The 23,379-nt window shown below is 45.0% G+C and overlaps 1 protein-coding gene across 1 annotated transcript in view; it reads right to left on the bottom strand.

The window, feature by feature from the left end:
* LOC125947666 (uncharacterized) overlaps nt 1-23,379 on the bottom strand; it is a 60,602-nt gene that overhangs the window by 4,515 nt on the left and 32,708 nt on the right. The window contains exons 3-6 of the mRNA XM_049672879.1: nt 20,537-20,738; nt 13,520-13,623; nt 11,885-12,081; nt 8,445-8,610 (exon numbers count right to left, since the gene is read on the bottom strand). Coding sequence (XP_049528836.1) covers nt 8,445-8,610; nt 11,885-12,081; nt 13,520-13,623; nt 20,537-20,738 — 669 coding nt within the window. The remainder of the gene's footprint in view (nt 1-8,444; nt 8,611-11,884; nt 12,082-13,519; nt 13,624-20,536; nt 20,739-23,379) is intronic.

Raw genomic sequence — 23,379 nt, 5'->3', positions numbered from 1 at the left:
TTATCATGTGGGCAGTGTTGTGAAGAGCAGGAATTTCTAGATTGCACGAAGTAAATAGCTTTATATTTTGTGGTGCAAGCGGCTTGCATACCCAAGAATGTTAACTGCTTGGTTTTTCGTGGTGACTAAGCACAGAGTCTGTTTGTGAAGAAACCAGTGGTATTGTAGATGAATATGGTATGGGTGAGAACTGGATACTTCCTTATGATTAAGTACAGATTTACGTTTCCTGACAAAAACAACATGCATGTAAAAAAAATTACAAGACTGAACACAGGTATGGTGATATATTCTGCTAGCGGCCAGCAGAATCTCATGAAGGAAATTTTGTCCAGAGTTCTTCCTCACTGGCTAGCTATGGTCACGTTAGTAATGCAGGCAGAATAAGCTAAACGAAAGTTTGCTGTTACTGTGTGCATCCACCCTATTTCATTCTCTGGTTGTTTTGGAACGAGCCTTCAGTTTAATGCGAACAATATTTATCACACGTACCAGCGTTATCCGACTAAGAAGTGCTATACTTTTTATCCTCATGTTCATTCTGCCCACAGTCATTACCAAATAATGCGCGTTAAACTGACTTGAGCCTGCAAAGTATGTCCATTAGGTGTTTTTTTGGTGAACTTTCATCTAGCTGTAAGCGTACTGCTATCTATCATTCATGAATATAGGATGTTGGACGCTATTAGTGGCCATCTCGGTGATGTTTATTTTGCACAGGCCATGGTTCCACTCATTAACTAAACAGTTTTCAGCTGCGCTGCCAGACTATGGAAAGAGGAGCCTCACCTCATCATTCTTAAGCATTTTCATGGCCACCGTGCCTTGCGCCTGAGAATTAGGCTGCTATCACAATAAAAAGGGTGCCTATTGGTTGTCATTAGAATATTCTAAACAGAAATTTTCACAATTATGTCAGCATTAGTTGTGTGATTGAAGACAGCCAATGAGGACGAACTGATGGCAAAATTTTTCATGTGATTCTGCCGGCAGAATATTTGCTCCCTATGTTATATTAGCCGCAATGTTTGGTCAGTGTGCTGCATTTTTCTTTCACACAAATTTACTACCCAGCCAGATAAGATATTATCAAACCATCAATTTTAGGGACACTTCTTTATTATTATTATGGACACTTCTTTATTTTATCATATTCTGGAAATGGTACTCAAGCCCAGCTTAGGTTAGCAACATCAGCTTAACGTATGGACGCAGTTGAGTTGCTGCATGTAAGAAAAGAAATAATTTTGAAACTAATAGTCATTAGTCCAGTAAAAAAACTTATTTGTATTTACGTATTGACGGTGTAAGTTGTTCTGTTCATTTTATGCATGCACACAGTAACACGTAAACACAAATTGTACCTGTGCATTGTGTTTACATTCATGTGTGTGAATAAAACAGCACAACTTCTAATATCAATACATGTCACTACAACTTGACCCCATGAAAGATGCTCTATATGATACTCAGCTGGTCTTATTTAAATTTTGTCATGTGATGCAGTTACATTTCTTGCCTGTATGCAAACCAGTTTATGAACTGTATCTGCTGCATGTGAGAATGCATATTATAGGGCAATGACAGTATCTGACCCAGCAGCTTTTTATTTATTCTTTGCCATCACTTGTTAGAGGGGTCTTGTTGATTATGCCATCTAAACAACTCGTATAAAGTTCTGTGTTTAATATACCAGCACTGAAATACTAAACACAGCTACACTACTTTGTACACTAGTGAGAGAATTCCACAGTTCATCGTTCTGTCACATGTTGTTCTTCAATCAGAAATGGTGACTGCATTTGGTGTCATGAGTTCTAGGCTCATTTTCACTTGGGCCTTTCGATGAAGTAAAATCTGCCTTTTCAACAGTGAATTTAGTGGAAAGCCACCACTGAACCAATATCTCCAAGACCAATTACTGCATAATTTTGGCCAATCAGATTGTGTGCCAAACTATGTATGATACATAACTTCAGCTACACCAGTAATCACACAGCTGAAGCTGCTACACATAGTTAAGTCATTGATATAGGCAGAGGAAGATGTACTTATGAAACTGTTGCACATCACTTAATATGGGAATGACCCAAACCTTCGTAAACTATATGTGAGCTGAAGCTGCTACATATAGTTAAGTCATTGATATAAGCAGAGGAAGGTGTTGTACTTACGCAACTGTCACTCATCACTTGAAATGAATGGGAATGACCCAAACCTTCGTGAGATCGCAACCATATGACAGCACAAGGGGGAACTAAGCTGTACAATAGTGCCACCATCTCAGCTGGCTTGTCATGATGCTCTTGCCTGCCGGTTTCTTATTTATATTTAATAGCCCTTCTATGTTATGAATTCACAGCTTTCATAATAGTTACTGCACTAATGAAGGCACTGCACACTTACCCCTACTGAAAGAGGTATCTGTACATGTAGAGCGGAGAGAATTTATACAGGTAAAAATACGTCAAATAAAGTTTTTTCACATTTGAGGATATTCCACCGGCAAGGAATGCACATTAAGAACATGCAATAAGTGCCATGTGAGGAAAATAGAGATGTGTCGTGCCGAAAACCTGCTTGCCTTTTGAATATTGACATCAAGAAAAACTCCAGTCTGTACTTATGTCTTCTGTGTCGGAGGGTAGAACATCAAAGTAGAGATACAAAACGGGTGTTGTATGTAGTAGTCCAGTACATACGTGCTACTCAAGTTGCACCAAACACAGCTATCAATGTGCACAGCATTGAACAAGTCTAGGGTTTGACGAAAACTCGTCTGGCGAGGAAAGAACATGGCTGTATAAACGTACACTCACCAACTGCTACCCCCACCAGTTTATAATGACTGAATAAAAGCGTGCCGCTGAACCCCCTAACAGGCCGATGAGAACAAGGAAACGGGCGTCTCTCCCCTATGCACGAGGCGTGAGCGAGTCACTGTCAAGAATTTTCAAAGATTATGATATACAAATCTGCCACGTCCCTTCAAGCAAGCTAAAACAACTACTCGTCCGAGTCAAAGACAGCCTCGAAAAAGAAAAATATCCCGGCGTCATCTACAACATTCCTTGCCAGGACTGCCAGGCGTGCTACGTGGGTGAGACGGGAAACTTTAAAAGAAGGCTACAGCAGCACCGCAATGATGTAGCCAAAGGACACACGGTTTCCAGCGCCCTATCAGAGCATCACGAGAAGACTGGTCACAGTATTAACTGGCATTCGGCTTCCATCATCGAAAAAAAGAAGAAATTATCATCGCGATTGCTTCTCGAATCATTTTGCATACAATCTACGACTAACACAATAAACCGGACACGGGGCCCCCTCCCTGAGTTGTACGCAAGCGCCTTACGTCTACCGACGCATATATAATAAAGATCACCATGCATTCGTTCATTGTGAACAAGGCACCCGTACTGGGCGCCGAAACTTCAATCTGTTGTTTTTGTGTTCTTCAGTTGGTGAGTGTACGTTTATACAGCCAAGCATTGGACAAGTGACCATGTGTATGTCTGACACATTAAAAATCTCTTGCACTGATCATTCTGAGCTGTAAATGTGAAATGCCTGCTGTTTTCAGCTACAAGTAGTGCATATATATATGCACCACAAAGAGCTGATGTGACAAAAAATTGTTTACACCTGAGTGTTATATTGCTTTTCGTGCAGTGCTATGGTGCATTTCATGGTGTCTCAGTTTACTTAATACAGTTTCAAATTTACAGATTGGTTCACATGTTTATAGCTAAAACCACGGAGAAAACCTCGGGAAACTACTTGCATTATGACTGAGAGGTCACAACACGAGTATTTGTGTGGTGTCCTTCCTGTTCAATGATGTGGTTTTGTACTGTAAGTGTAAAATGTCACACCAGCAAAGCTGAGCATCCACCCTTACATTTTAAATGATTTTTGAATGCTAGGCAGTTATGCTGATAAGCACATTCTGCCCGCAAATCTGCACCACCTTAATTTAAGCACGATGGAGAGGGTTGTTTGTGCATAGCCAAGCTGTTCTGGCGTGCCTGCAGGAATACAGCAGTGCCTGGTGGCACCGTATAGTTCAGGCGTAACAGTGAACAACTAGCAAAGAAATCGACTGATACCAAGCTGACCCATATGTAGGAGCATTATATTACCTAAGCCACATGCAAAGTTGCTTTCATTGTACTGAAAAATCACAGCTTTGATTTGTCAAGTTATTTTACTGTACACACACACAGTGCTGTTATAAAATCTGTACAATGGTGAGCAATGCAGCAAGGAATGAAAGATTACTTGTGATGTGCGGACTTGAATAGTACATGTGAATGCATACCCAATTCATCAGTATTTTTTTCTTCTGGAACAATTTTATGTTTGGTACAGAGGAGCCACTGTGGCCTCCTGACTGCAAATTACAGTGATCTCTTTCACGGTGCTCATGGGGGTACCATTCATTTGGCTACTTGAATAGTGAATAGATAGATAATGGAGCACACCAATCTTGCAGTTCTATGCAGAACAGCTCGCGCATTATTCACTAAGACGAACCAAAGGAACTATTCGTTGGTTTGTTGTGAAAATAAAAATGGCGATAAATGTTTCCTCACTTTTTGTGCGGGCCTGTCTTCCGCCATATGAGCCTTCATTTCATTGTCATGTGCATGTTAAAGCAGTTACTAATTAAGAAAGACAAAAACAAAACCACTTGCTACATCAACCTTTTCACACCACGAGCGATCACTGAGCTCACTGTGAAGCTAAGTCATTTAATAATCTTGGTTTGCTGTCAAACAAAATACAGGTACTGGCCAGCTGTTTGTTATGGTATGTATTTTTCCATTTACCTAAAATCTGGCTGTGCATCAGCTAGCTAGGTTGTTGCTACATAAATACATAGATAATGTGTAGCCCATGCCCAACTCACTAAAATAACCTGAGTAGAGCTTACAATAGTTCACATGATGTGCATCCTTTGTGAACTTATTTTTCATATATAGAGTGATTGAAATAGAACACACATGTATGATGCTGACAGTTTCAAATGGTCTCAAGTCTATCATCTTTGTTTGCTGCCATGGCTGAGAGAGGGAGCATGCCTATTATTGTACTGCTTAATTTTTGTTCACTTTGGTAATCTGTTTCACATTGTGTAAATGCTGAATTAGGTATAATTTCAGTATAATAGGTAATGAAAAGGCGGATGAGCTAGCCCGCAAAGGGCATGATCACATAAAATTTATAAAAGTGTTTTTCACTAAAAGTGAGGCTTCAGCTATGGCGAAGCGATATGTACTCAATGAACAGTGTAGAAGATGGTCTTCAACTTCAGGCAATTGCAAGTTTTTGTTCAACGTCAACACAGAACTCCAATCAAGGCTACCACAATGTCTACCACGGCATCTGTTTCACCGGCTTAGACTGAATGTTGCATACATGAACAATCTTCTTTTTTGCAATGGCCAGAGCACAAATCCATATTGTGACAACTGTCGCACTGTGCAATCTCTAGAGCACATCTTGCTTGAGTGCCCAGCTTATAGAGACGAGCGACATCGATATAAAATGAACATGGAAAAGCTTGACCAAGGCCCCTTGACATTGACATGGATGTTGGGTTCCTGGCCTTGCCCATCAAAACAGCACAAAGCCCTGGACTTATTGCTTCAATGTATTGAAGTTTGCTGTCTAAACTCACGCACATCGTCTCATCAAGACTTTCTTTTGCCTTTGCCATCTACCATCATCACCTCAAACACTTACTCTACTGCTAATAACATGACACGAGCTGCATTTTTTTTTTTCATTTTTCTTCTGCTTACCCTTTTCTAGGGCCTTACTTCTCCTTCGTCCCATTCGCTGCAGCGTAGCATTAGGCAAAAATATGCTTGCTGAACACTCTCATTTTCAATAAAGAGCTTTCTCTCTCTCTCTATAAGTAGTAAAGGGGCAACAGATTGGCCACCCAGGCTGACAAGAAAGAATGGAATTATTTGATTTCACTCGAAATAAGTTGTCTTATCAGCAATATAAATTATTATTTGCTTTCAAATAAATATTCTGCTTGAAAACATCTCATGAGTATGTGTTTGCATGAGGTGACCACTATACGTACATATTGCTTCTACGCCAGTCATAATGAATTGTACCCACTTGCTGCTTAACCTTCAATTACTTGCTGCGTCAAGTTAAGCACTTATGCACAACCTTTTACACACGGTAAGAACTTCATTCATGACTGAGCACATCTTCTAAGGTATTATTTTGTTTGGAAAGCTTACAAGCAGCAAGCATTCAATTTCTAAGAGGCACGTTTAATGCCGCACTTCGTCTTTGGTGGTTTTATATATGCAAAAAAAAAGGCATTTCGTGCATCCAAGTGATTTAAGCACACTCTTAAAATTGGCAGAGTGCGAAACAAATCATGAACAAGCAATTGCAAGCATATCAGCAAGGTGTACTCAGAGCCTCACACGCGTGCTGAATAGTAAGGAGGGCTGTCTTGTCGAGCTACGCAGCTATATTCCGCGACAGTTGTGCGTGTGTTCCGTGTTCTTGCAAACTGTCACTAGCACTACAGAAACGGCGCCATCGCACCGAACACGGGGATTTCAGTAGAATCGCTCGGCGATACTATCGCTTTCGCGTAACGTACGTAGAATGCGGCATGTTGAATGATTCGAGAGATTTTGCTCAACCAGCCAAGGCAGCGCACACTGACAGTGATCGTCTTAGAATACGTCCCACGTTGCGACATGAGGCGATTGCAATACATTTTTTAAAGGTGGCGCAGATAGGATGATTATGCGGTGTTTGGATGACGGCGCCAATGCAACACATGCGGCTGCAGAACAGAATGTGACAGCCTAGAGTCGCATTTTCACCGTGACGCGGAAACTTGAAGTCGCATCTGCAAAAAAGTGTCACAGTTTCGCCCTAAGGGCGAAGCAATGAATGCGATAGCAACACAGCAATGTCATACGAAGTAAGGTGAGCGGCTTTGGTAGCAACAACACGCAGAACTGTTGTCGACGCCATCGGCGTTTTGCCCGCGTTCGCTCAAAATGCGTGCGGCGTTGGTGACTGTTGCCGGAGCCTCTGATATAAATAGGCACTGCGTGCCGCAGCTAAACGTCGCCTCCCTTCCCTCCCCCTCCCCAACGGCCTCTCGCTCGTTGGAAGAAGGCGCGTTTGCTCTACATACATGGTGATTGTGAAGGAGAACAGAGACGCCTACTTCTGCAGCCCTTAAGCGAGCACGGCGCAGAACGCGCGTTTGTTCTCCGCCGTGCGTTCACTCCCCGTGAAAGACGCGCCCCTCGCGCCCTTTCACTCGCACATACAGCGTTCGGCGCGCGGCGACGATTTCTTCTCCAAATGACGTCATACGGAACCTCACGGCGACGGCGACGGCGACGGCAACGGCGACGGCGACGCCGACGGCAGAAATCTGCTTTTGAGTGTCCATATAATTGCTATCGCAATAAAAGTTGTCGCAGTTTCACCTGAAAGGTGAAGCATCAATTGCGATAGCAAATTTGTAGAGAGATATACGGAGTAATGATATTAGCTTTATCAGCTGTATAAACTTGGACATGCAGCAGCACCGGCAACGCGCCGAACTGTTGTCGACGCCGTCGGCATTTTGCCCGCGTTCGCTCAAAATGCGTGCGGCGTTGGTGACTGTTGCCGGAGCCTCTGATATAAATAGGCACTTGGTGCCGCAGCTAAACGTCGCCTCCCTTCCCTCCCCCTTCCCCCCCTCCCCCACGGCCTCTCGCACATCGGAAGAAGGCGCGTTTGCTCTACATATATGGTGATTGTAAAGGAGGAAAGAGACGCCTACTTCTGCAGCCCTTAAGGAAGCACGGCGCAGAACGCGCGTTTGTTCTCCGCCGTGCGTTCACTCCCCGTGAAAGAGCGCGTCCCTCGCGCCCTTTCACTCGCACATACAGCGTTCGGCGGCGCGCGGCCACGATTTCATCTCCATTGACGTCATACGGAACCTCACGGCGACGGCGACGGCGACGGCGACGCCGACGGCGACGGCAGAAATCTGCTTTTGAGTGTCCATATAATTGCTATCGCAATAAAATATGCCAGTGTCGTCTGCTGTCAAAGGTAGTTGCCAACCTTGAACACTTTGCTCCGCCGAATGGTTGCCAGCTGTCAACAGACCGCGTCGTCCAATCGGAGTGCGCGTGCAATCCGCTCGTGCGGATGCAGCGAACGACGACTTTTTCGACACGATCCGCCTTTTGGCCTTCCGCCCTGGTCCGCAAGAGGGCGTGCGGATTGAGTCGTACGCTTTTTAATAATGGTTACTTTTTCTTGTTGAGCGTTCCGGAACTTTCTTTGCGAAAGCCATCGAATAGTCTATAACTTGCCGAGGTACACACAGATCGTCTCGCATCCTTTATGCCGCACCATAATGCACCTGATCAGTGTCGACTACTTACATTATGAGATATCAAGGCATCGACTACTTGAGAGATTTCCTCAGAATCCAGCAATACAACCTTGCCGCCGCAGCACACCATGAAGAAAGCGTGGGAAAAGCCAAAGAAGTACGTAATGCTGCGGTGTGTAAGCAAAACGTCGTTCTCCGAAGCTAGGCGCAGGCCACTGTAAGAGACGAAGAAAAATATTACGCAAATGGGCATCATCCCAGAGTGTGTGTAATAGGTAAGCTTTGACTTGACGCTATAATTTCCGATTGGCCTCACGGGTATAGATGCTGTGCAAGGCGTCGGGAAAAAAAGAAAAAGAAAACAAGGAAAAAACATTTTTTTAAACTGGTAGGCTGGGACAAATACATAATCGGAGATTGTTGCTTGTAATGAATAATTTTTCTTTCGAGAAGATAGCTTTGGATTAACCATGTTAACGTTGTCGCATGAGATCTGTCGCAATATATTGACAAAGCCTACCAAGAGAGACAGAGAGAGAGAAGGGAGCAAGGAAACGCAGGGAGGTAAACCAGACTTTGTTCAGTTTGCTACCCTACACGTGGGGAGGGGAATGGGGGAGCGAAAGAGAGAGAAGACACGAGTCTTGATGACACGTTGACATGCACTAAGCAAGGTGCAGCATGTCTACAGTCTGGCACACAGGTCTGTCGCCTTCAGGTACTGAAGAAGAGCTCGAATGGCTTTCTGGGCTGATGAGCTGTGAGGCCAGGCTAGCAAGACCTTCGCTTCCGCAAATGGCCTATCGTTCAGTCGGTTCAAGCCACACTGGAGAGTATGGCGTTGTTTCTAGAAGCGAGAACAATTTCACAGAAGATGTTCGATGGTCTCTTCACACTTGCACTTGGCGCACATGGGTGAGTCCGCCATTCCAATACAATTGTTGTAGGAATTAGTGAAGGCTACTCCTACCCACAGCCGCCACACCAGTGCTGCCTCACGCCGTGAAAGGTTTTACAGCGTAAGCTGTTGTGGGCTCATTCCAATAGCCGTTTCTGGTCGCGATGATGCCACCGCTACCCCCGGCCGCGAAACCGCTATCGCCGCAAATGCAAAGTACCCGCTCTCCGCCGGGATCGAACTCAGGCTCGCCGCGTGGGAGTCGGATACTTTACCACTGAGCCACGCAAGGGCTTGCTATCAGGCAGAAGAAAAATTCCCTTTATACGCGCCCTATAGGCACGCGCGCAGGCGCAGACGACCCGAGCCTCCACCAGTATGGTGGCGCCATTTAGTTAACGTGCCTGCAACCACCGCGTGCGACGAGATGCGATTCAGACGAGGCGCGCAATCATCGCTATCCCTATGTTAGATGTGCGCCACGTATTCTGGGTACCTCTTCGGCACACGTTATGCGGTCTCCTCGCAAGGTACGAACCGCTGCTGAAGAAGCGAATCGTAGAGATACGTGCGCGGCTACAACCAGGCATCATCGGGCACAGCAGACTGCTGTGCAGAGAGCATTGCTAGCCGCAGCTCGCCGTCGACGCCGACGCCGGGCGGAGTGTTCAGATCGTTCTCGTCAAAATCGAGGCGAAGACACTTTGCCGCGAAGACCTTGTTGTGCGTGGTGCCGAAATTGGAGCGACTCTTGCGCCGCTCAACCAGCTTACGCTGTGACTGTGCTGCGTGTTCCGCGCAGCACAGTGACAGGCCGCGCAGGGCTGTGACTTTTTGGTAACTTCAGTTTCAGTGGTGGGTCGAGGCTGTATAATCGATGGTTAGAGCTCTGCGGAGTATGCCAGTAACTCAACGTGATGGTACGCGCCAGATTCCGAAGCTCTCTTGCAGCGTCTACTCTCGATAAAGGTATGAGGAGTGTCCGTGCTCTAGCCTGGGCACAATTCCTACCAAAGTGAGAAAGTATATGCTATACGGGGTTACCGTTAAGTTTTACGGAATTTTTAAATATCGCCTTTGGCTGGTGGCGTAATTCTCGTCATTGAGCGCTACTATTCGAAGAGGCGGACATTACTAACACGAGATATCGAATGACATATTCAACTAATTAACTAACATTCGTTGATTAACTTCTTAGTGAGTGACCTTAAGGTATATATGACAATTTACGAATTGCAGCCTGTAAGCTTGCAAGATGTGTCCACTCACGAGCAAAATGAATATCCAGGATTGCACCTGTTTCGAGATAGTAGTTCCGAAACTGTGGGACAAAATACATGGGCGTTCCAGTTATTTTTCTGCTTCAATGCATACAAAAGCGTTTTGCTTAAAGGTAAGCGGAACAGCAGCGCATTTTTATGGTGAATTAGAGAGCGCATATCTCGAAACTGGTGTCAATCTGCAAATTCGTTCCAACTTTACACGCCTGATAACATCACCAGCTACAATTCGTAAATGGCGATACGAGAATAGTAAATAAGTAAAGTAAATATATAATACGAGTAAAGTAAATATAAGAGTAAAGTAAATAATGAAGAAGCTCATTAGTGAATTTCTTCTATTTAGTTGAACATATGTTTTGATTTCTCATGCAAGTAATGTCCGCCTCTCTGAATAATCCTGCTCAAGGTCTATAATATATTATCTACAACAGCCGATTTTCAAAAGTTCTGTAAAACTTAAAACATATCACCCTGTATATGTGTGGGATCACTATGCATGCCATTTGGGACTCCAGCAAGCTTCGCTGCAAGGCAAGAATAGAAATAAAGCTACGGATTACCGTAACACTGTATTGAAGATATGCCGTATAGATTACCGAAGCACTGAATTGAAGGTATGACGTACAGTTCAAAATGTACCAATCTTTAGAAATTGAAACCAAACAAACATATTCAACTTCATTAGACCTCAACAGCAAGACTAGGTACTAAACGATAAGTGGTGCGCAAGAAAACTAGGACATCGCATAGCCCTCTGCCTAACGAATAGATCTTTGTCACGCAATAAATAATTTATGAAGGACTTCTAGCGCCCGCTGTTTGTCCGATTGTCAAAAACGCCACTTCTGTCGCTATGGTGTGTATATCTTGTCCCTAATGCTCTCAGAAAGTGACAAATGATGCTCTAAAATAGAACTCTGTAACGAATTTGAGACAATATGAAATCTCAATTTTGAATCTGTAGAGAAGCATGAATTTCCAATCCAGTAAAAGAGCTCGTTACCACGGCCTCCATAGTGCTTTGTGCTTCACAAAACCAAAGTGTATTTCTTGTGCAGCACGCGTATGAATTGTAAAATCTATGGCAGCCAACGCATGCTTAGCATTTAAACCATTTAAAGTGGGAGACCAGTTTTCCTGCAGTAGCACATAATCACATAAGGATTCGCCCAAGAGATTTTTTCTACTGGCGCCAAACGTAAGCAGGGCCTACTGCAGCTTTGTGTGCTCGTCGAACCCAATGGACGAGATAAAGAAATGACCGTATGGACAACAGTGATGCCATGAAAGTAATGAGGTGTTACTCACTCGCGGCAGCATACTTGCGCGATGAAGCTTTGTTGCGTGACTTCGATTGATTTGGAAACACTGGTCGTTCCAGACGTGTGGCTGACGAAGGCAGTGTTTTCCGGGGAAATGGCGCGGTCTGCGTAGCGAAGTTCTGAGCCTTCCTCATAGCTCGAAACCCATGTAAAGCTGTCCACGACGTTCGCCGCAAGCCAGCCCTGCAGAACAGAAAACAGTCGCCGAAGGCTCAGTTTGGTCTTATATGCTACGAATGGTTTTTCTTACACGGTCGTGCAGTGTGGCTACGCTGGTTCTTGACCGAATCGACATCGTGAGGCAAAAGTAAGAAACTTCTCGGTAACACTTTGTTCCAGCAATACAGAAATGAGAGTACTGGTCAACAGAGGGACCGTGTCTGCTGTTCGATGTTCATAAACCTTCCGGTTGCACCAGTTTGAAATGGTAAAGCAAATGCTTTCATTTGTGTAAACTTCTTCAAGCGCAGTTTATTTTTGCCTTCATGAAGCAACATGGCTCAACTGTTGCTTGGAATTGCGCAGCTCATTTGCGAAAGCCGTTGTGGTGAGGCATCCGTTGTGAAAGTGAACGACTTTAATTTATTTCAATCAGAGGGAGCTGGTGTAGTGCTTATCGACCCTTATGTGTGTTTATCCAAACCAGACCAATCTCAAACGTTCGAGCCAATACTTGCCCAGCAGTGTGCCTGTGAAACGCGTGAGGAAACTTATGTGCCCCAAGGGAAAACGCTACTGCGAAAAAAATAAGGGACGCTTAAGCTCTGCCTTTAAGAGTGAAACGCGATCGCGCTATCGGGCTCCGTTGGCAACACATTTTTCTTTATGAGTAAGCTTCGCTGCAACAGTCAACGTGGCAAGGCCAGCTTACAAAGACCAAGCTTACACTGATCCTCTTAAAGTCGGCTTCACTTTTAAACACAAATGCATTGCTGGGAAGACATTTTGACAGGAGCAATTTAAGCCCTGTTATATCAAAATGTGAAAGCCCTAGGATGTTTTTGTATTATTTTAATAATTGTTTGCTGTTGCCCCGAGGGGCGGCCGTGTCCAAAATTTAGAAAGGCTTGGTTTTCAACATTCCCCTCAATGTTGCCTAGAACCAAAGTACAGCGAAATGCCATCAGAATTGGAGGACGCTTAAGCGTCACCTTTAAGAGTAGAACGCGATAGCATTCAAAGATCCCAGGCTGCTTATGAGGCTTTTTTATCGTATATTCAAATTACAATCCGACGCTACCAAGCCTGTAGGTTGTGATTAAGTCGTACTTTAAGATTTTTCTGACAGATTTTACTTTGAGAAATTCAATTTTTGCTTACTAACCCCTTGCGCCATGCGGAGGGCCTGTGTGGTCGGGGTTGTTGGGGTTGAACGTCTCCGCCAGGCATTCCACGGACGCCGATGCTAACACCGAAGCCGACACCGACGCCGACGCCGGATTTTCTATGACACGGCGCACTTAACGCTATTGCGTTAAAAAGAGAAGAACAAGTACGAGACCAGATGCGCCCGTCGTATGCACTCACCTCGTTATTTTTTTTTTTCGCGCTTCCGTCTTCTCATTTGTGAACCAAGTCGCCCAAGAAAATGTTATACCAAGTAAAAATTTATTTGTGATACCTTCACATTGATCTGGTCCCTTATGCGGTTGAATGTTGGCGCTGTGATGCCATCGGCCAGCACGTACGTAGAATCTTTCCTCTTTACGTTCGCCAGAAGCTCGTCTAAATGACAGAACAAGACAAATAGAAATGACGTTAATTCACGTTTATTAAATATGAACCATTTCTTGGCGAACATTTGCCACTTTGACAGTATCTATCTATCTAGCCACCTACGTCTTGGTGCTCTCATGGTCGTATCGTTAACTTGGTATTTCACACAATTGGCATACTATGACAAGAGTGTATGACGAACATAAATGATAGGTCATGACATGAATGTCATGACATGCGGGTCATTTAGGTCATAAAACAGCCGTCTAAAATGACAATGACCCAGCGAAAAAACATTACCACTAAAAAAACCGCTGACATGGGTTCGGACGTGGGTATTAAGTGAAGACAACACTAAAAGATGATGGTAGAAGTCATAGTCATGAGCATAACTCAGCAAAATGACAATGACTTAGCAAAAAAGATTAACGCACAAAAACCACCCGAATGTGTTCTGACGTGGGTACTAAGTGAAGGAAACGCTAAAAGATGGTGGTAGAAGTCGTAGTCATGAGCATGACTCAGCAAAATGACAATGACTCAGCCAAAAAAGATTAACACTCAAAAAGGAATGGAATGGGTTCGGATGTGGTACTAAGTGAAGGAGAAGTCTAAAGGTCAATGGTTGAAGTCATAGTCATGAGCATGGCAATGGGCTTTCGCCTTAAGGTCTCCTAGGCGTTGCTAAAGGGACTCCTGAGGACTGATGACGTGAATGTCATGACATGCGTGTCATGTAGGTCATGAAAGAGCCGCCTACGTCTTGCTGCTCGAGGGTCGTTTTGTTAACTTGGTAGGCTCCCCGCACGCTGCTTCGCATAACATCGATTCCCACAGGGCGTTGGATCTGCCGGCTTTATTTCTTTCGCAATGTATTTGTTCATCGCATGGAGATGAAACTATTTCCCTGCGATTCCGCACGCAGATTATTTGCGCCTTTTTCATGCAGAAAAGCCAATCGAAGTACAAGAGCTCACCGGCACTTGCCGCAGCTTACCAGCTAGGCCATGAGAAGCGCGACTTTGCTGCGCTGTAAGCGTAAGTGTTCAATGTTCTGTGCACTTAACTGAGGTGTTCTGAGTGATTTACGTGTGAACAAATACAATGTGACGGCCACACGCATACACTCTTCCGTAGAATAGTCTGCCCGCGAACTACGTACGACAGAGATACTGAACAATATTCACTGGTTTAAACTGACTAACCTACACAGAAACAACTAGACTAGTTTTTTTACTATCAAGCTTTCTACTTCGCATTGTATTTTACAGATAGCAACATCACAGCGACACAGACTTTCACAAATATACCCTAAGTGGTCACCACGGCTGCGAGGCTCGCAAAATGAAATGTGCTTTACATTGAACACCCAATTTCAAATGCATAATGCATAATGCATAATGCATAATGCATGCATTACAGGCATTGTAGCTCGATGCCTGGTGCATGAAGTCAAACGCACTGACCACCTTCGGCGTTTGTCAGCCTATGACAGCATTTTATAGATTTAGCTGATAGATACGTTCAGCTTGTGCTATGCATGGTGTGGTGTGCACGCAGCTGCTCCGCAGAAACGCTAACATGTGTGCGGGTCACGCTCGTGCCAGCAGGGGAAGGCAAAACGAGCACCTGGCTGCCCCGCTATGTTGTTTTTTTCGCGTTGCTTGCGTCTCTACTGGTTAAAGGGCTCGTACAAACTAGCGGGAAAACGTACGTGGCAAGCCGCAAACGGCAGAAAGCACGCCGCGACAACGAGCTTGCGTCAACGTCTGCGAGTAAGTCTCGGACAGACATTTTGCGAAATGCCGCTCGCCGTCGATCTGGGAGGCCGATGAGGAGCGAACGTTCTGTACACGTGGGCAAAACACAACGATAAACTTGCACCCTCTCTCACCACCGCTGGTCACGCCGCAGTGATTCCTGCTGGGAGTGAATCTACCACTTGCTTACCGCGGCGGCGAAAACGTCCCCAAGTATGGCCATACGGCCATACTTGGGGACGTTCTTGCCATACTATGGCCATATGCCATACTATGGCCATATGGCCATGGCCATATGGCCATAGTATGGCAAAATGCTGGCGCGTTTTGCGCGAGCAGCTTTCCGCGTGCGTTTTACCCGCTAGTGTGAAGACGCCTTAACGATCCGCGCGCGGGCCGCGAATGCTCAGTTGATACCATGACAGCACGCCGGCGCCGAAGCCACGTGCAATAACGTGCCTTTATCACAATAGAAATTGCAAGAGAGATATATTAACAGATGAAATGCAGAGAGGTTAACCAGAATAACAGTCTTTATCGCTGCCGTGCAGTCGGGAAAGGGTTAGAAAAGATGAGCAGGAAAGAAGATCAGATGTAAAAGAATCTGCCAGGTGCAAGAACGCTTTCCGATAACTACTTATTCTCGGGAGACAGCATCTCAGCCGACGTTTACGCCGCCAACAGCGCTGGTCGGAACGTGCGTAATTTGAAAAGGCGTTTCTCTTTTCGCTTGGCGCATGTTAAAAACACAAATGGCAAACGTCCCGCGAGTTTGATTTGAGCGTTGGAAGATGCCTATCTGCGTGCATTCTCCAGGCTGTTCACGCTAAACTCGGCCATCTACTGTGTTCAAGGTTTGTGTTATCTGTCAAACACAATTCTTGCTGCATAAGGGCAGTTGATCTGCCGTGGTGACATCGACTGTCCAATACTCGGTTTTGGTGTTATACTAATGTTTGGCGAGCGCGAGATTTAGTTACAAATCAAATCTAATTAATATAAAGTTCTATGCTCGTGACGGCTGGCCGGGGTTACTTCTCAGGGGAATAAAGGAGGAAGTTTGATTCGGTTTTGGTTGAAACAACGCCGTATAATACTGCCCATCACCTCGTATGGCTTACGGAACTAATCTTGCTGGTGTGGCCGAAGTCCGGGTCTTCTAGCGCATGTTTTACTGGAAGGCCGTATTAGAGAGTTCCCAGAAGTTTCCATGCTGGAACAAGTGCACAGCTGGTGGTGTGCATTCGCGTCTTATGGCAGTGACCTTCACTTGGGGGCAAGTGTTATTTATGTCCTAGAGTGATACCTTTTCACTGCACGAGTTTTATGAGGAAGCTATTAAAGGCTAGGTTCCAGGAAATCGCGTCCGTGTAGTAGACCGACCGGCGTGTACAACAATTTCGCCTCCATGTGGGTGGCAGTTTGGCTCCATGTGCGTGGCGGTTTCCCGCCGTTGTGTCTTAGCACACGTGTCAAAACAGTTGACGGATGGCCCATTGTTATACCCCTCGCCACCGTCGATGCCTCTTTGACAAGTCTCGCGATAATCGGTGGTGGTACGTTCCACCAATCGCTGTGCCCCTTTGTCTCATGACGTAGAGATCGCGTTAGCGCTGTTATCAGCAGTTGCCCTTTGTACTGGCTATGGGATGGACGCTCGTTTAACTACATCCTCCAGAATAATGACGTCAGGAACCTGAACAGCTTCACTGGCTTCCATCTTCACGGTAGTGGAAGGGCTCTGAATATCTTTTTTGCGTTTGGGGTTGTCACGTGGCATAACGTCATAACATAGATAAATATAAGCGTGCTGCAACAATGACTTATAAAACTGCACCGAAGACTTATAAAATGTGTTGTCCATTGTCCATACAGCTTGATCGCTGTTCAATTTCACACCTTTAAGCACACTTTCGCGAATTGTCTTTGTCCCACGGCATGTCCAAAGTAGATGGCGGGCATCCGCTGCCGATGCAGGAGCGGAGCACTTCGGACACTGGACAATGTCTTCGTATGGTTGACCCCAAGCACAAGTGATGGCTGGTGTAAGAGCCGCCCCGACCCGAAGACTCCGGAGAGAGACTTTCTCCACCCGAGAAAGATTGTGCGGAAAGGAGCAGACACTCAGGGGATGAAGGCACCAGTGTCACGCCGGAGGATGGATTTTCGGGCAATGAAACACAGCAGGGGTCAGAGGGAACGGAAAGTGGAGCAGTTACGGGTATCGAGAAAGAGTGAGCAATGCGGTCCACACGGTCATAGTTTTGGACATGAGCATGTGCCTACACCCAGTGGACAGTGATGTTCACACTTGTACAATTGTGAATTTTGTGTATCTGCTCACAAATACGCAACGTTTTCGTGCCTTCTTACAGCGAAGATGTATGTGCCTAGGGGATTCGTCCGTCTGTCGCCTGTACACCGAAAATCATTAGCAAGGGCTCGAGCGTCGTCGTCTTCTTCCACAGCTGGCTCGTTGGCGCCCCTCGGCGCAACCGCGCGAACGCGCTTGTGCCACTGCTCCCGCGTTCGTCGTCGTCTTCTTCCACCGCTGGCTCCGTTTCCGTTCACCATTCCAGCGTATAATTTCACTTCTCTTTTGTCGCCGTAATGAGGAGGCAGCGTTTACCGTGGTATGAGCCATTGCTTAACCCTTTGAGACGCTGTCTACAGCCTCCCGCAATTTTAGCTATATCACGCGAGCGTCCATCACGCGTCTCTTTAGGGCCTTTAAGCGGCGATAATCAGCGAGACCAGCGCAAGTACTCTCAAGTGCACTAAGCACTCTCCTGTGCAAGAGTCGTCTAAGACATGCGATGTTCCCTTCAGGACGACGTACGGCCATATTATAGCGCTCGAGCAGAATATAACAAAAAGTGCGGAAGACTGTACACAATATTGTGTACGCCAAGATAGTGCATCAACAGCAAAAGCACTGATGAAAGTAATGATATTTAAGATGTGTTCCATATATCTTGAAACACTCATGATTGGAATTGTACTGCAATTTTGGATAACATGTGCAAAATGTTTTAGTAATATGAGTGGGGAGGTAGATGGTTGGGTGTTCTTGCTCGGTGTCAGTATGTTGTTGCATGTAGCAAGTTCACTTTTTCATTGTTTTTCACAACGTCAAGCACCAGGCATAATTTTCAAGTGGCTAGATAAGTGTTTTTCTAGTTTTTCAATGCACGAAATACTTGATCTTCTTATACTTGATGTTCGTGTAGTGAGTTTTCGCGTGAAGTCCCCATTCCGTATACTTGACAAAACTCACTAAAGAATTGAAAATTCTTAATCTTTTCTGCTGCTGTACACTTTCTATGTTTCTGAAGATGCCATAAATGTGCTGAAAGTAAGTTTTCAATCAACAGGATGAAGAGGCATCTGAAAGGGTTAAGGGGGTATTGTGTTAGGTGACGGACAGATCTAATTTTGAAGCAATTTAATTTTGAAGAATCGCAAGCGGCAATGCGACAACGGAGGACTGCGGGCTCATACCGTTAGTGACGTCATTCTCTCCGTCGCAGCCGAACGTACGTGTAACCTCATTAAGAAACACAAAGACGTAACGAATAATTGAGAAATACATTAACGAACCGTCGGGATTAACCCAGTGATAATCCCCGGGGCCGCACGTTTTAGCTTCGCAGGTTAACCGGAGTGCTTGGGTGGTGAATTTTTTAGATGCATAACTGTGCCGGGGCTGTCAGTATAGATGTAGGCTTCGTTGATGTAAGGCAATATTTCACAAGGGTTTCAATCACATCGTGAATAGCCTGCAGCTCAAATAATAAGGGGTCTGAAAAGTCTGTTACGTCAAATAGGTACGGCCGTTTCAGCTGTTGCAATCGGTTGAAGCCGCCGGTGGAGCTTTGTCGTCTTGTTATTGGTTAGGGGTTTATACTTCTATTGTGAAAGATTGTCCAAGTTCGTAGTCATGGCTCAATCTCCAGAGAAATAGGAATGCGGCGCCGCGACTGCCGGTGTGTGGCACCTTTTAAGCTTTCTTGCTTGCTGTCAATGCTCAACGAGCTCAGAAATGGTGTTAAGTTGTGCGTGCTTTGTAGCGTTGGTATAGGTGTTAGACGAGAGTGATCCGTAATTGCTGTCATGGCACTTCTGTTAATAACCTCAAGTTTGTCCCACTGTTGAGCAGTCAGTCGTCGGAACTGCGGTTGAGATATAGTACGAGGCTGCAGGACGGAGCACACAACGAAACGGGTCACGTCATTGCGAGCCCCACCACTGCGTGGCACAATTCTGTGAATGAGGTGAACTGTTTCTGCTGATGTTTTGCTTATCATCTTGATGCACTTCACACTAGACCCCGACTGGTAAACCTCCAGGCCAAGAAGCCGCAGCTCTTCAGTCTCACGAATCAGCGATGAGCCAATCTTGAGATGGAAGTTACTATCGCAAACTGAAATTCTGCCCGGTTTGTTGGCAACGTATAGCTACAACTCGTGCAGTGCCACAGAAATCTCACTGCACGAGTCGTAGCTGTGCGTACTTGCGGGCAGCTTTCTGCGGAAATGAAGGCAAGCTACGGGGTCTGAGTTTTTGTGCATGCATTACCACACCAAGTAGCCCAACAGCGTTTGAAAGTGCTTTTCGTTTCTTGTATGTGCTCCCCCCCCCCCCCCCTTTCCGACGCGGAAGAGAAAAACAGAAAGAAAAAGTCTGATTTAACACTCACTTGAGGGGTCTGTATTATTTGGCTGTTGTAAATAATGCCGTTTGTTTCCTCTTCTTCGCTTGAACCAAACATGAATGAAAAGGGGGACTTTTGTTGAGAATCATTCTTGTGCGCGCTTTGCCCCAGAAAGCTGCCAGATAAGGTTGTCCACGAGTAATATGCGGGATAGATCGGTATTGTCTGAAAACCCTTGGCTCTCATTAAGCTACGCAGTAGCAATTTCTTTAAAGTATATAAAAGCGTGCAAGAGTGATTAAGCCGGAAGAGGTATACTGAATGGAATCGGCACATGATAGTAGTACTAATATGATAGTAGCGCAATACTTTTTCACAATATAGCGAAAGGAATCAGTGATCGTCGTCTCTAATTCGAGGCCAAGAAGCTAGTTAAAGACGGAAACTTGTGTTCTGGAGGATTTGTCTTCATTTTTTTGCTTTATTTTTGAGTGAACTTTTTGCTTACCGGTTGTGAAGTTTATGTCCGATGTTACAAATGTCGCTCCCGAGACGAGAACACCGCATACTGCCACAAAGCTGTCAATGTTGTTGGTTACGTGACAGTACACGCGTTCTCCAGGCCCAATTCCTAGACATTGTAGTCGAGCAGCACAACGCTGAACGTTTTGCAATAAGTTCGTAAAGTTCAAGCACTCATCCCTGTATACCTGAAAAAAAAAAATACGACAATGAGTTTTAGTGCTCGATTCAAGACGAGTTTAGCAAGATATTGCAGGCGTGGCAGAAGCGCCTGCAGCAGAGAATGGTAGTTATGTAGATTTCTGATTCCCTCTCTCTCTGGGTTAGGAAACCCGTGAAAGGTGTTTCCGTGCATGGTACTTGCTATGCAAAAAAAAAAAGAACAAAACAGAATTTGCACAATAATGATGTGTTCTAGCCTGGGACACTGTCGTGTACAAGGCAGCCGCTCAAATATGTGGTGCATATATTTCGCATGAATAAAATAATAAAAATTACAGTGACGATTCACTTCGTGAAGGCGGATTACACGCAAGCGTATGGACACCGCGAACATGGGCGGTGAGCACCGCCAGTGCAGGGGAGGAATGCTTCACATTGACTTGGATGATCGTGGAGGATGGTTTCTGCCGTATTTTCTTTTTCTTTTTTTGCGAACTGTTGCACCATGTATCATTATTGCCTTACGCGGACTTGATATGTCATTGCGCGTGTGTGCGTTGGAGCGCACAAACGCTGGATGACTTCGCAAGTCCTCTGCCGTGCGATTTTGCCAAATGTTCACTATCACTTGCGTGTTACTCGATGGTGACTGTCTCTTCGGGACGCGCTGAGCAGCAGACACCTATCGGGTGTATGATATGGCAAACGCAGAGTGGTATTTTGGTGTCGAGGAAAACAAGTGGGTAATAAAACCAATCTTAAATTTTACGAGGACAATTTCACCTTTGTGAAGCTGCAGCATACTTACAAGTGCGGTGCGCTCGCCGAACCTCCCGACCCTGCTTTTGAAGAATGAAAACATGGAGTCGTAAACCGGGACCTCGACGTTTGGGTATGGCGAGTGTACGATGTTGTCGCGAATCTCTGCCTTCATCTGCAACACAAGAATTTTTTTCACCGGCGATGGTATTCTTACTTGGAACAGTCTATTCGCTTGAAAGCAGCGCATACCTTGCAATATATAAAGTCTTTGTGCTAACAAAACTTTGCCTCTGACTCCTTGTCAATAACAAAAATGAAGTGGTGCGAGAAATTCCCTTGAATTAAACGTTCCAGAAATGTTGCTCCATAGCTTATTAAACTCGAGGACAAGTTTCCTTCGTTGTTTTACCTAAGCATTGCCTACAAGAGTGTATTAAAAGAAACAGAAAGTTCACGGTGCCACGTTCACTTGCCTATAGATTTTTGTTTGTTATGAAATTATGCTGCAGGCCATACCTGACCCATGTCTAGTAAAAAAAGAAATGTGGTGGAAAACATAGCCTGGTTGTCCAACCAGAAAATAAAATGTGAACGAATGACATCAGCATAACACCTCATTTCTTTCAGTTATTCTTTCGGTGGCTGAGGAGAAACATGAGAGTTGACATTTCATGACAGGACAATATGCCTATGTGATCTCTTAATGCTTCAGTTCCGCAACACAAAACGGTTACTTGCTTCTCCAGAGGACCAACCTCACGTCAAGTGCTTGTATATTGTTCGGGAGACCTTGATGATGTAGCAAAGGAGGCTCCGTTGAAAAAATGAATAACGAATACGGCATTGTATAAGAACCAGTTCTTCTTAACTACAAGCTCTAATTTATCCGATATGTACAAGGTGCGAAAGGTATCACGGAACATAAAGCTGTCGTGCTATAATAGAGTGCAGGCATTTGTCTTCTACTCTTTGCACTTGTATCCTCATTGAAGACAGCAAAATAAAACCCCGCACAGTGGAGGAAAATAAAGAACTTCTCGGAGGAAAGATTGTAAAAAAACGGTGCATTACCTAATTTCGGAACACTCAAAATTTACGCCATTCATCTGATCAGCGCATTGGGTAAACTAACACCTATGCACAAGGTGTCAAAAGAAAATACTACATTTGATAACATTTGGTTCTACAGAACCTAAGTGCACCTGTCTAGAACATACCGTTGAGCTGTCGGATGCCACCGCCGTGCTGCGCTACTAGATCAGCGTCTGTTGCAAAGACTGGCCGAATGTATATTGTGACCCTTTCTCGCCACGCGGCGCTAGAGAGCAACTGCATCTGTCGAGTGCCAGATGGCGCAGCTGTGGCCAGTTTATGGCACATCCTCCTTAATGTCAACATTCCGTTTCCTGTAGACTCGGGTAGAGTCGAAAGCAATGGTTATGAGAAGGATGGACTTTGTTAATGGTATGTTACTTAATGACAAAATAATTACGGGTGATATATACTAGTCAATACAACAGGAAATTAAAAAAAAACTTCGATTTGGGCGCAAAGTGCGAAATAAATAATTAAATTATGGGGTTTTACGTGCCAAACCCGTTCTGATTATGAGGCACGCCGTAGTGGGGGAGTACGGAAATTTAGACCACCTGGGGTTCTTTAACGTGCACCTAAATCTAAGTACACGGGTGTTTTCGCATTTCGCCCCCATCGAAATGCGGCCGCCGTGGCCGGTATTCGATCCCGCGACTTCGTGCAAAGTGCGAAATAGGGACAGTAATTGCTATAATGCAATATAATAAGCACAGAATATAATATGCAGGCCAGGCACCCGCCATGTGTAATCCTACCCAAATTATCCAAACGAAGACGCCTGGCTATTTGCGGAAGGCAACTGTGCGGTCG

The sequence above is a fragment of the Dermacentor silvarum genome, chromosome 8 (genome assembly GCF_013339745.2).
Source record: "Dermacentor silvarum isolate Dsil-2018 chromosome 8, BIME_Dsil_1.4, whole genome shotgun sequence".
NCBI lineage: Eukaryota > Metazoa > Arthropoda > Arachnida > Ixodida > Ixodidae > Dermacentor > Dermacentor silvarum.
The sequence above is the reverse complement of the archived record's forward strand: the minus strand, read 5'-3'. Positions and strand labels throughout refer to the sequence as shown.